Consider the following 12,447-nt stretch of genomic DNA (forward strand, 5'->3'; position numbering starts at 1 on the left):
ATAGGACTATGAAAGTGATTCCCTGTGCTCAGCACCTTGAGTACTATGTCCACTTCTGGGCCATTCAATTTAGGAAAGACATTGAGGTCCTGGACTGTGTCCAGAGAAGGGTAATGGAGCTGGTAAAGTGTCTGGAGCGGCTGCAGCACCTCAGCCTGGAGAAAAGGAGTCTCAAGGGAGATCTTACTGGCCTTTACAACTGCCTGAAAGAAGCATGTAGCCAGGCAGAGTTCAGTCTCTTCTGCCAGGCAACCAGTGACAGTATGAGAGGATATGATCTTAAATTCCCCTTTAGTCTACAGGGCAGCTTTAGCTTGGACATTAGGGGAAAATTTTTCCCAGAAAGGGTGATCAGACATTGAAATGCTGCCCATGGAGGTGGTGGAATCACTGTCTCGGAAGTTGTTTAAGGAAAGACTGGGTGTTGCACTTAGTGCTGTTACTTGGTTGTCACGTGGTATTTGGTCATATGTTGGACTCAGTAATCTCAGAGGTCTTTTCCAACCTATTTGATTCTGTGATTTGCTGATTTTGCATGGCATCTCTGTTAACTGTTCCATATTCTCTTTGCATCACTTGTTTTCATATGTGAGAACATAATGAATAGGTATTCCACAACTTACGTTGTGCAAGGTAATTTTACAGTGAAAGAAATATTATTTTCTTATAGACTACTAAGGATTGTTTTACTTGTGTTTCATATTTGAGTTCTCTTGATAAAAGAACAGTATTACTGTATTTTTATATTGCTGTGTTATTTTTGTTTTATACATTATCACACTTTGACAGCACTGAAGTGTATATTAAATACTAAACATAAATCAAAACTATGAAAACTTGTTTATGGTAGCCACTTAACTGTGAGGAGAAATACACATGTGTTTGGAATATCAATTCCTTTTATATTAGATTTGTTGCAAATAGGTTTTCCTAAATATATTGTGTAAATTATACTCAAGAATTCATTGTGTTAATTAAACTTTATATTATGATTGTATCTCTGATTTAAATCTTGCTGTAACCCTCTTCAGTTTCCTTAAAGGAGACATGTTTATTGTCCATAATGAATTGGAAGATGGCTGGATGTGGGTTACAAACCTACGGACAGATGAACAAGGTCTTATTGTGGAAGACCTGGTAGAAGAAGTGGTAAGTAATTTTTATATTCAGATTTCCTAAATGAATAGGATTTTTTTGATAAAACAATATTGAACAAGACTTAGTGAAATTTATTTGCCTGTTTTCTAATTATGTATTTTTCTAAACTAATAAATTTATCTAGTTGTTCTAAAATACTAAAACAAACCTTTAAGCCTAATTCATGATCAAAAAATGTTTATTCATATGTTGTCCAAAGATAAGTACAAATGAATGGTACTGTAAATTTCCTAGGCATTTCCCTAAAACCTGCTGTTCTGGTGAAGAATTATTAAGTTGCATTTTGTTATTGGAATTGCCGTGAAATGTTCATTAAATTAACAGAATGTAATTGTGCATTGTTGTAGGTCTTTTTATTCAAGGATGAAATTTGGTTTAAAAATTTATTGGTGAGAAAAAAAAAATTAATTTTTTGTAATATCTTCTTACACAGTCCATATTTTGCTAATAGCAAGGTTACTGGAGATGCTTCCCATAGGTGGCCTGTGTCAGGATGTGAATAGCTAAACTGAAGTGGCAGTACTAGACTGTTGATCTGTAGACTGATAGGTCTGTGGCAATTTAACCTTAGGAAGGCTGAGCAGGTTGAAAGTTTCTAACAAGTTACCACCTCTAAAGCACTTAGATCATGACTAAAGTAATCATCAGAAATAACATTTTTGCTGAATTTTCACCTAATGAATGAAGAGGAAAATTTTTCATAGGGCTGCAGTAAGCCCTTTAGTTAAAAAATGCCTTGGACTTCTAAATGTCTATTTTTTTTTCTACGGAAGGCCTTAACTTACAATTTTTTTTTTTTAAATTGAGTTGTACTGTTGTCATTTACTTGATATGTTAATTTTCTCATAGGGAAGAGAAGAAGATCCCCATGAAGGCAAAATGTAAGGATTTTTGTTTTGTTGTTTAAAAGGAATTATAACTGTTTGTAAACTTCCACTATGAGATTTCTGAGATTTTGAGAAAGTGGCCAAAGACATTTATTTTTTAATCTCAAGATATATACTAACTGCTGCAGATCCAGGGATAATTAACATGAAAAAATCCTGTGATAAGTATGTCTGTTGCTAATGGATATTGCAGTGCTGAAATCTTAGATGAGGCTATGAATGATCACTTTCAGCTAAAATGTGCACAGTGGGGTGCTTCTTGAACACAGTTGCCTTGGAGATACAACGCTGTAAATACTCTAAATACTGTACCAGAGTGCTATTAGAACAGGGTCTCAGTTTGCCTCATGGGCAGGAGTGTTGATCTTCTGGAGTGTAGGAGGGCTCTGCAGAGGAATCTGGAGAGGCTGGGTCAGTGAGGCCAGTGGTATGAGATCCCACAAGGCTAAGCGATGGTTCCTGCCCTTGGCTCACAGCAATCCCTGCACTGCTACAGGCTGGGTCAGTGGCTGGAAAGCTGCTCAGCAGAAAATACCTGCTCAGCATTGGCTGAACATGAGCCAGTGTGGGCCCAGGGGACAAAGCAGGCCACTGACATCCTGGCCTGGGTCAGCAATAGTGTGCACTAGGGCAGTGACTGTCCCCCTGTACTCATGACTGGTGAGGCCAGCTTCCGAGTTCTGGGTTCAGTTTTGGGCTCTCACAGCAAGAAAGATGCTGACATGATGAGGTGCTGCAGTGAGTCCAGGGAAGGGAAATGGAGCTGGGGAAGGGTGTGGAGTACAAGTCTGATGAGAAGCAGCTGAGGTAACTGGTGGGGCTCAGTCTGGAGAAAACGAGGCGCAGGGAGAATCTCATTGCTCTCTACAGATGGCCGAAGGGAGGGTTGTAGACAGAAGAGAGGTCTCTTCTCCCAGGTAACAAGAGATCTGACATTCACAAGTGAAGATGAGTGGCAGATAGTTGTGAAAAATGTCTAGTGCCTTGATGACTTAATCTGATGTCCTCACTTGTTTGTCATATTGGTGCTTGCTGGTTTTTTGCTATTTCGCACTTTACAGGAGGCTGGTGGCAGAAGGAGGCATTTCGGTGGTCTATTTGGTTTACTGTGGTCTACTAGTAAATTGGGCAGTATGGATGTCTTCTAAAGTGGAAATTTTCTATTTGGAAGGTAGCCTGTAGGAGATACCTGGAGCTTTGATTCTGTCCTTCAGCAGTTGTTTATCTTTCAGAGGAATCCTTAAATTAGTATCTGAAGGTAGTGGAGAAAGAGTTAGAAACTGGGATCTTTTCTCATAGATAAAAGCACCATATCTTTAACTTTCCTTTAAATGCAAATTATTAAGTTGTAGCATGTCAGGCTTTTCTGAATAGTGCTAAGTGTCAGGCCGAGACTAGGCAGAGGCTGTGAGCTTTTGTGCGGTACTGCTTGATGATGCAGGACTCTGGGAAAGACCAAGATGTGAGATCAAAGCAGTTTGTATTCATTAACCTAACAAAGCTAGATTTTGTTTCCACAGCTCTGGCAAATTTGAGTTTGAGGTTTTCTGTATGTGTTTAACTTCTTGTTTGAGCTTTAGACTTCATGATTCTAGTACATTGCTGTATGACTTCAAATAATGCCTGTCAAATTATCTACTTTTTGGACAATTCATATCAATCTCTAAACAGAATTGTATTTGAACATCAGCTCCAAATGTTGGATACTTTTATTGAGAGTAATTTATTTATATACTTATGAATGTTAGTATTTTCATGCTATCGGTAGAAGAGAATTATTAAGTAGCATATACATTGATATATTGGGTCTTTTTAAATAAAGATTAATTCATAGGTGCCAGAGCCTTGGATGTCACCACAACAAAAAAAAAAGAGAGCTGGTAGTCTTGCTTTCTAATTTTTCTCTTCATCTCTGTTAAGATGGTTCCATGGGAAGATCTCCAAACAAGAAGCCTACAATTTGCTGATGACAGGTACATGTATTTCTGATGTGAAACACAGTGATAGTGAAATGGCACAAAGTGATTCTATTAATACTAAACCGTGGCAAAACTTCCGTTTATGTCTGAACGTACGACTGTTTTAGATTCCTCTGCCCCTCTGGGTGTTCTCTCAGTAGAATGCTACACTAGAAGAGAACTTTAGGAGCTGTCAATACTGAATATGTTCTCAAGTAAAGTTAATTTAATATTTTTTTTCTTTTATTAATTTTAAAATTATTATATATGGACTCAATTAGTTCACTTTTATAAAGCAAATATTTCTTTAAATGAAAACAGTACTTCTGACCCATATTGTTAAATACCGTCCTTTAAATACTGGGACAGAGATTGTGGTTTTTTGGAAGTGTTATCAAACTTTTTTTGTGCGCTGTTCTGTAGAGATGGTGAAGATATGGCTAGGTTGCAGGCTACAGCTGAACCATTTTTCATTAATTTTGGTGGTTTAGTACTAGTTCTTCTAGTTTGAGATCACTGAAATTTACCTTTGTAGGGTTTGTATTTCTTCAAGTGTGGTGTCCTTCCTAGTTTATGTAGAAATAGATTTAGTAAGGGTTTACATATATCTCTAAGAAAAATAACACTATTATGATGTCCTTTCAGTTGGTCAGGTGTGCAGTTTTCTTGTGAGGCCTTCAGATAATACCCCTGGTGATTATTCACTTTATTTCCGGACCAGTGAAAATATTCAGCGTTTTAAAATATGTCCAACATCAAACAATCAGTTTATGATGGGAGGCAGATACTATAATAGGTGAGTTCTTGTGGCAGAAGGAATTGTGCATATCCTATGCTTGTATAACTTGTTCCTGATTATTATTCACTACTATGATTTTAAGATTGTAGTTTCCTTTATACTAAATATTTCCCCTAATTTCCTTAGTAGTTATTTTAACTGAGCAAATTCTCACAGCTTAAATAGTCTAAGTGTAACTTGTTTCTCTTTAAGTATTTGTGCTTCTTCTGCCAACAGTTGCTTCACTCTGTAAATTGTGGTTTGAATGGATTGTGTGAATCCATAAATTGTGTATCTCTAAGAGATTACTCTATTTGAAGCAGCCTGGAAGCATCTCCCATGTGTTCTTGTCTGTTTGTAAAGGGGAAGATAAAGTAGTAATTTTATCTGAGACAATCAACAGAGTTTCCAAATAATAGAAATAGGTATTTACAAGAAAGGGGAAAAACACCTTCATTGTTGGAAAAAGTTACTAAAATTGCATTGAAATATCTACACGGTACTTGGAACAGAAATACAGATCAGTTCATTTAAGATGCATTTCTTTTACCATTTGTGCAAAAATAGAGCAATTTATATAAAAAGAAAGAGAAATAATGAGGTGTTTCCCCTTTTGTGGGAGAAACTATCAGTACACACCCATCTTTGATAGTATTTTTTTAGAGTTGTTCTACCCAGAAGACTTCTCAGTAGTGAAAACTCACTTTCTTCCTTAAACAGAGGTCGTTGCCTGCCTTAAAAAACCAGCATTTTTCCAGTACTGCTCACCCTAGGACTAGGGCATTATTACCTGCACAGAGAATTTCTGTCACTTCCAGCTTGGCTTTGGATTGGGTAGAGATTCAGCAGCTCAGTTGTGTCTGAGAAAATGTCAAGGTCTCCTTACTAAGTTAAGTGGTCTTTTTCATATGACTTCACTCACATGATGATGTGAGGCTAAATAATTGGATCCTTATGAATCTATGCCCATTTCACACCCAGGCTGCTTGAATACCTTTTTCATTGATCAGTCGGGCCTCCAGCCATCCTCAGTGAAAACCAGGCTATCAGCAGGGTTAGGCTTCCATGAAGGTAAATGCTGATTTCCAGTTGCATGGCTTATTATGTGGATGATAGGCCAAGAGCCCCCCACCCTTAGTGATATCAAATTAATCATCAATTTATCAGAACTCTTATTAGTCTCAGATGGATTTATAGCATTAAATAGTACGCTTCCAGAAAGTTACTATTTTGTTACTGCTTCAGATTACTTTTTAATATGGTGTTGGATTCATTTGGGGTGTAGATTACATTTGTCTTAAAAGAGATTCTATGCAGCTGAACAGAAAGCAGGATTTTAAAGTTAAGCAGCAAAAAATTATGGCAAAGTGCTTAAAGAATTTTTTTTAGTATTTTGGTATGTAGTTTGCAGACATCTTCCTTGGTCTGAAAGAAAATCTTTGTTTTTGTTGTGTGTTTGGGAGAATTATCACTATACTCTTAAATTTACATTTAGTTCAACTTACTGTGTGTATCAGGTTGGTAATTAGTTGGAAGTTCAAACATGTAATGAAGAATGCAGCCCTGAGGTGCTCTATCAGGGCTTATCCTAGTCTAGATGTTACTCTAACTACAGAATGAGTTTTTAAATGGAACTGAGTTTATTCCTCAGCCTGTATTACAAAATTGCAGAAATTTTGCAGGCACCTGCTTCTTACATTGAGGAAATCCGAATGGCATTTTTATTCAAGGAAGCAGATGGTGCATTGAAGGTCAAGGTATTCCTGATTGGATGAGTGAGAAAATTCATACAATGCTGTTTCATTGATGAGAAAAAGTTGGTAGTAGCTATTCAACCTGTGAAGTATAATGACCAAGTCATTATTTCTTGTAGTGTGTCACAGTTGAAATTCTTATGTAGAAAACAGCATATGCAGACAGCATCTCAGTAAAAATGGAAATTAATTACTTGATTTCATTAGAACTGGAAGAAACATTCATCTCATTTTTGGTGCCTGAAAAATAAAAATACTTGTGGGAAGGTCATTTTATCAAGTTTGTGCTAGTTCATCGCTTCAGAATGAAATAGAAAAGCCAACCAAAATGCCTTGATACAGCCTTATATAGAAGTTTTTGAGATTTTTTTATAGTATCAGCTATTGTTCCTGTGTTGCACACATGCCTTATTTGTGTCTTTGCACACATAACTGAGTACGCATGAATTGAGAAGACGTGCTGAGTATATTTTTATCTACATAATTACTTAGCTCTTTTTCTAGATTGATATTTTGCATGTAAATTATTAATTTCTGTTGATGTCCCTGTTGCTGTTCTTTATTACAGTGTAAGTTCCAGTAGTGCAAAAATAAATTAGAGTAACTGAATTGCCTTGAATTTCGCCTTGTATCTGTGACTGCCTCTGTCCTGAGCCTTCCAAGTGCAATTGCAGTCTGAATTGGGTAATTAGAATGAATGCTTCCCTGTAGAGAGGAGTTCCAGAAGGATAGCTCGGTGATGTCTAGTGATAATCTGTATAAACCCTCCTACAAACCTTTTCTGTTCCTGTCCTCCTAAAAAGAGATTGTGCTTCACTCAGAGTATGTCCCGTTCCAATTAGCTAATTACTCTAGGACTTACTTGGAAAATTATTGCCAATGGAATAGCAGTTTTCAGCCTGGTTGTAAAGTAGGTAATGCACTGTACTACCTGAAGGTGGAAAGTGCAGTGTCCTCATTTGACATTTTAAGCAAGTCATTAAAATATTTTGCAGAGTTTAGGATTAATACATTCTGAATACAGTTTTGTGAACTTTCTTGACTTCAGTATATTAGTAAATCCTCATTCCTGCAAATAAGATTATGATGATTAACACCTAATTTTATTAAAACTTTGAGGGAAAGTTTTCTGTGGTTTCATGGAAAAGCAGATTCTCAAACACTGGAAAAATGAATGTGTTTAACATTTCAATATTCTTTTTCTTACTGGAACAGTATTGCTGACATCATTGAGCACTACAGAAAAGAACAGATTGTTGAAGGATATTACTTAAAAGATCCTGTTCCGATGCAGGTATGATTTCATCTCTGAGCCTTTGATGTTGAAGTCACAGACTGAATCATTATCAAATCAATTTATGTTCTAAATTACAGCTGAGATACCAGTGGTAGTTAAGCAAGATCATCTTGAGTAGCCAGTCATCAACAGTTTCAATGTTTTCAGCTCATCTGTTTCTTTTGTTTTATTTTCAAATACATACACTTACTGAAGACTGCCTTGTAGTCAACAGAAAGTATGGTAAGTTCTGTCTCTGCTGTGAGGTGTTCAGCCTCTGCTCTGTGCCCCTAGCTCTGTTCCTGGGCTCAAGCTTTGATTTAGTCCCATGTTAAGGGGAACCAGGCTGCCTTTCTCTCTTCTGTGTCTGAGGTTTTTCCCCTGTCACAGGAAGCCTGTACACACTGAAAAGCTTCAGGGATAATTGCACAGCTTGGGACTCCAGCACTTGTTCTGAAGCACATTTGTCCCATAGCAGAAGTTGATTCTAAGAGCTCACCAGTAATAAACACACTACATAATTTAGCTTTTCATGAGCTTATAGCTAGTTGTAAAATTTACATGCCTATTTTTTTCTTTTTTTGTTTCCAAGCTTCCCTGTTTCAATGGAAATTAGAAATTTTCTCTTCCCTAAAGAGAGTTGCAGTCATTTCTTACCTCTGTGTGGAATCTTTCTTATTAATATTGAGAGCATTTCTTCTGTTCACCAAGCTAAGCACACAGAAGCTGATCGTGGCTCTGTAATATTTTCATGATTGCCTTGCTGCTACCAGTTTTGGTGTGAACTTACCTTTCTTGAAGATGTACCAGAACAATTTAGAGTTTATTCCCTCCAATTTATTCCCTTCCCCTCTGGAAAACACTTAATGAACATACATGTAATTTTCTGTGATGGGTTGACCCTGGTGAGCTGCTAAGGACCTGCACCTTTGTTTGCTGTTTCCCTATTCCTGTGGAATGGGGCAAAAGCAAAAAAATCCTGGCTTGAGATAAATACTGTTTTATAAGCAGAGGAAGCGAATCACTCAGCACTTCTCAAAAATAGACTGATGCCCAGCTGCTCTCTGAGACCTCCCTGTGCCCACATGCTTACTGCTGGTCATTATATTACATGTCAGGGAAAATATCTGTCAGATGAATTGTCATCATCTGTGCCAGCTGTCTGTGCTCCTGGCATCTTGTCCACCAAGCCTCCTCACTGAGGATGGGGACAGAGTGGGAAATGGAGAAGGTCTTGAGGCTATGCAGGTGCTGATCAAGAAGAGCCAGAGCACTGATATGTTACAAATGCTGTATTAGTTACAAACCCAAAACACAGCAGGGGGCTTAGGGGCTGCCATGACAGAAGTTTTCATCCTTGTGAGGCCATTATGTTGGCATAGCAAACAGTATCACAGCCCAGTCCTCCAATGAGTGACTCAGCTATTCATGTCTCATTTTCTGTAGGTGCCAACAGGTGCAACTCCTGTCTTGCACTAGGAGATGTGTACCTTGCAGTCTTTCCTATACTGCTAATGGTGTTGTGTCCTTGGTGCTTCCCCATTGTTGCCTCCTGTTACCTTGTGCTCACTAATGTAATTAGGTCAGAAAGCAAATAGAAATTCTGAGACTACTCCTTGAAAAACTTGTTAGTAACTTCATACTCTATTATTCCTCTTTAATCATGGCAGTAAGTCTTTATTTTAGGTTTTCATATACACAGAACTTAGTTTCTGTATTAATAAACTCTGCATTGACTCATTTTCTGTGCGAGAATATTTCAGATTCTTTTAACCTAGCCAGATACGCTTGTGATTTCATTTAAAAATTTAGATCTCAGTGGTGCAGTTTATGTTCAGCTTTGTGTTACCTCCTTTCCATATAATACCGTGCTGTGTGGTTTTGAGGGGAAAAAATAATTCAAAAGTTTTGCATCATTTTAGGATCAATCTGACAAAATTCCTGTGTCTAATATTATATTTGCTTAAAAATATTTGTCACTAGATCTCTTGTTTTGTGTACTGTTCCTTGTACTGTACTTGTGTTACAGACATTATCTTGACAGATAATTGTTATGTTACATTATCATTTCATAACATATGGATATAGCTTCCATTGTAGGTCCTGCAGTTTCTCTTAGTATTACCAAATTATGTTTCATCTATTGTTGTTTTGAATAAAATCATTACTCTTGCAGATATATGCACAGAAAGTAAGGTAGAATATTATATAAGAGTCAGTTCGTATGTCTCTTTTCATATCAGCGATGTCCTTACAACCTGATAGGCTTGCTTTTCATGTTTTTTTATGGCTAAAGAATTTGTTGATCTGCTTACTTAGTAAGGTCAGACCTGGCTTGGGTTTTTTGTAATATTTATTACTTGCATTTCTAGATGCTACCATTTTTTGTGTGAATTTATTTTTTTTTTGTTTCCTGTTTCTGCTTTCTTCTCTTGTCTTGAGTTCTGCTCAGTTACAACATGTGAGTTCTAATGAGTTCTAATGAGATTAATGAGGGACTGTCAATTTTAATTGTGATCTGTACCATTCTTATTGCTTCAGGATTTATCCATGATTACCCAGGCCTATGAGCTTTGGTAGAAGACAGAAGCTAGATAAATCTCCAAAGACTGGCATAAATTTTAACACTCTGAAATCACAGTGAAAGATCATGTTTTTTTATTTTAACATGAAAATGACTTGCTTAGTAGAGGTCTATATCGAAAACTCCTGTTTTCTTTCAGCTTTGGAAATACGGGAAGAGTTATAGTACATTTCTACCAAAGTGTATTGTATGATAAATGAATGCTTCAGTAAAATGTGTGAGAGAACAATAGTAGTGATAGCATTCAGTAAGATGATCCTGATTGCAACTTCATAGGATGCATTTTTTAATGGCAATTTCTGAGCTTAAAGTATGTTTTTCTCACATGTTTTCTAGCACCAAGAACAAGTGCTTAATGATACAGTGGATGGAAAAGAAATCTACAATACAATTCGTCGGAAAACAAAGGATGCTTTTTATAAAAATATTGTTAAAAAAGGTTATCTTCTGAAAAAAAGTGAGTTATGTTTGCTTCTTATTTTTTTTGAAGGGAGAGAAAAAGCGGGTAAGGATCACAGAATCATACAGCATCTTAAATTGGAAGTGTGTCATAAAGATCATGCTCCTCACAGGTCTGTGGAATGCTAAACCACGTGACTAAGAGCATCATCTAGATGCTCCTTTAAACCCTGGCAGGCTGTGAGCATTTCCTGCGTATCCTGTTCCAAGGACCAGCCACCTCCACAGTGAAGAACCTTTTCCTAAGATCTAATCTGAACTTTCCCTGATTCAGCTTGGTTCCATTTCCTCATGCCTGATGTTGGTCACTAGAGAGCAGAGATGAGCACCTCCTAGCTGAATTTAGTGAGTTTACTGGTACTAGAAAGAGCAGTATTGAAGTGGGCAAAAGGTTCTAAAAAGTGTGTAAGGAGTATGAAAGATTTTTTTCCTTAAGTAGTAGATAAACAGAACAGTGTGATACATGAAATTACATGCAGCATGAACATTTTGGTTGACAGTTCTGAAAAAATCAGGACAAAAACTAGGCATCCTTGTCAAAGGTATTCAAAATTGTGAAACTAAATATATTTTCATAAAGTGTACTTAATATGGAACTCACTAAGTTCTAGCTGATAGAGGTTTGAGAGAGCTAGAATACTGTAAATCTGTACATTCACTGCAGAGAACAGCTGGTTTAATTTTATTATTCCAAGTGAGGTTGTATGTTTTCAATCTTAAATTTAAAATGCAGTCTGCCATACAAAGGTTACAGTGACTTCTTAGGGTTCTAACGCTGACACAACATTACATACAAAAAGCACATTAAAAGGTGACAGTTTGACTTATTTCAGTGTAACCTTCAGTATTACCATGAAGCATTTCCATTGAACAAGTCTTTGAAGTTTTGAGGACGCTAGTGCCTTGCTGAGTGTTATATTTCTACTTTTTGAAAAAATCAGCATTAATGGACACAGAAGAACAGTATCAATAACAAAATTTCTGCAAATGACAAGAAGGATAAGTTACAGGTGGTTATCTGGATAGTGACCAAAAGCAAGAAAGAAGGTATGAGTTTACATATAACGTAATACAAAAATTAAAAAATTCCAAACTACCCCAAACTATATGGTCTGAACAGAGCAAGGGAAGCATCTCATTTGTTGAGACAGAGAACGCTTATTCTGAGAGGTATAGAGAGATGTTGTGAACTAAGGAATGAAGTGAGAATGACTTGGAAAAATTAGATTAAAAGAGGCAAATCGGAGTACTGTTGTAGAGAGATGTACATAGTGTATATGGAATAAATGCAATAAAATCACTTTTCCATCTAGGAGTTGTAGTATAATAAATGAGTGTTACATGTGTATTTTGAAAACAGTGTTGCTACTAGTTTATTGAGGCCCCAGTGGATTTATGATGATTAAAGTATAAAATAAAGGCTGAAAGTTTTTCTAAATGGTACTCTGATTTAAGCATTAATTTGTTGCAGAATGCTCCTAATCCATTGTAATTCAAAGAACTGTTCTCTGCAGCAAGTGGAACCAGCCAGATTCTTACATACGGATGTGCTTGCAGGTTGATTCTGATTTGAGTTTACATATTTCTGTTCTT

The 12,447-nt window shown here is 36.7% G+C and overlaps 1 protein-coding gene and 1 long non-coding RNA gene across 4 annotated transcripts in view; both read left to right on the forward strand.

Moving 5' to 3' along the window:
* RASA1 (RAS p21 protein activator 1) overlaps positions 1–12,447 on the forward strand; it is a 61,054-nt gene that overhangs the window by 21,568 nt on the left and 27,039 nt on the right. For all 3 annotated transcript variants that reach the window (XM_086868718.1, XM_086868719.1, XM_086868720.1), the window contains 6 exons: positions 1,032–1,149; positions 2,008–2,039; positions 3,966–4,018; positions 4,649–4,799; positions 7,751–7,829; positions 10,732–10,852. In XM_086868718.1, coding sequence (XP_086724844.1) covers positions 1,032–1,149; positions 2,008–2,039; positions 3,966–4,018; positions 4,649–4,799; positions 7,751–7,829; positions 10,732–10,852 — 554 coding nt within the window. The remainder of the gene's footprint in view (positions 1–1,031; positions 1,150–2,007; positions 2,040–3,965; positions 4,019–4,648; positions 4,800–7,750; positions 7,830–10,731; positions 10,853–12,447) is intronic.
* Positions 5,766–7,150, forward strand: LOC147648173 (uncharacterized). Its single transcript, XR_015280814.1, has 2 exons — positions 5,766–5,852; positions 7,104–7,150. It is a non-coding gene; the product is annotated as an uncharacterized LOC147648173 (long non-coding RNA).

This window comes from Cyanistes caeruleus, chromosome Z (assembly GCF_971803275.1).
Source record: "Cyanistes caeruleus chromosome Z, bCyaCae1.hap1.1, whole genome shotgun sequence".
In the NCBI taxonomy this organism is placed as follows: Eukaryota; Metazoa; Chordata; class Aves; order Passeriformes; family Paridae; genus Cyanistes; species Cyanistes caeruleus.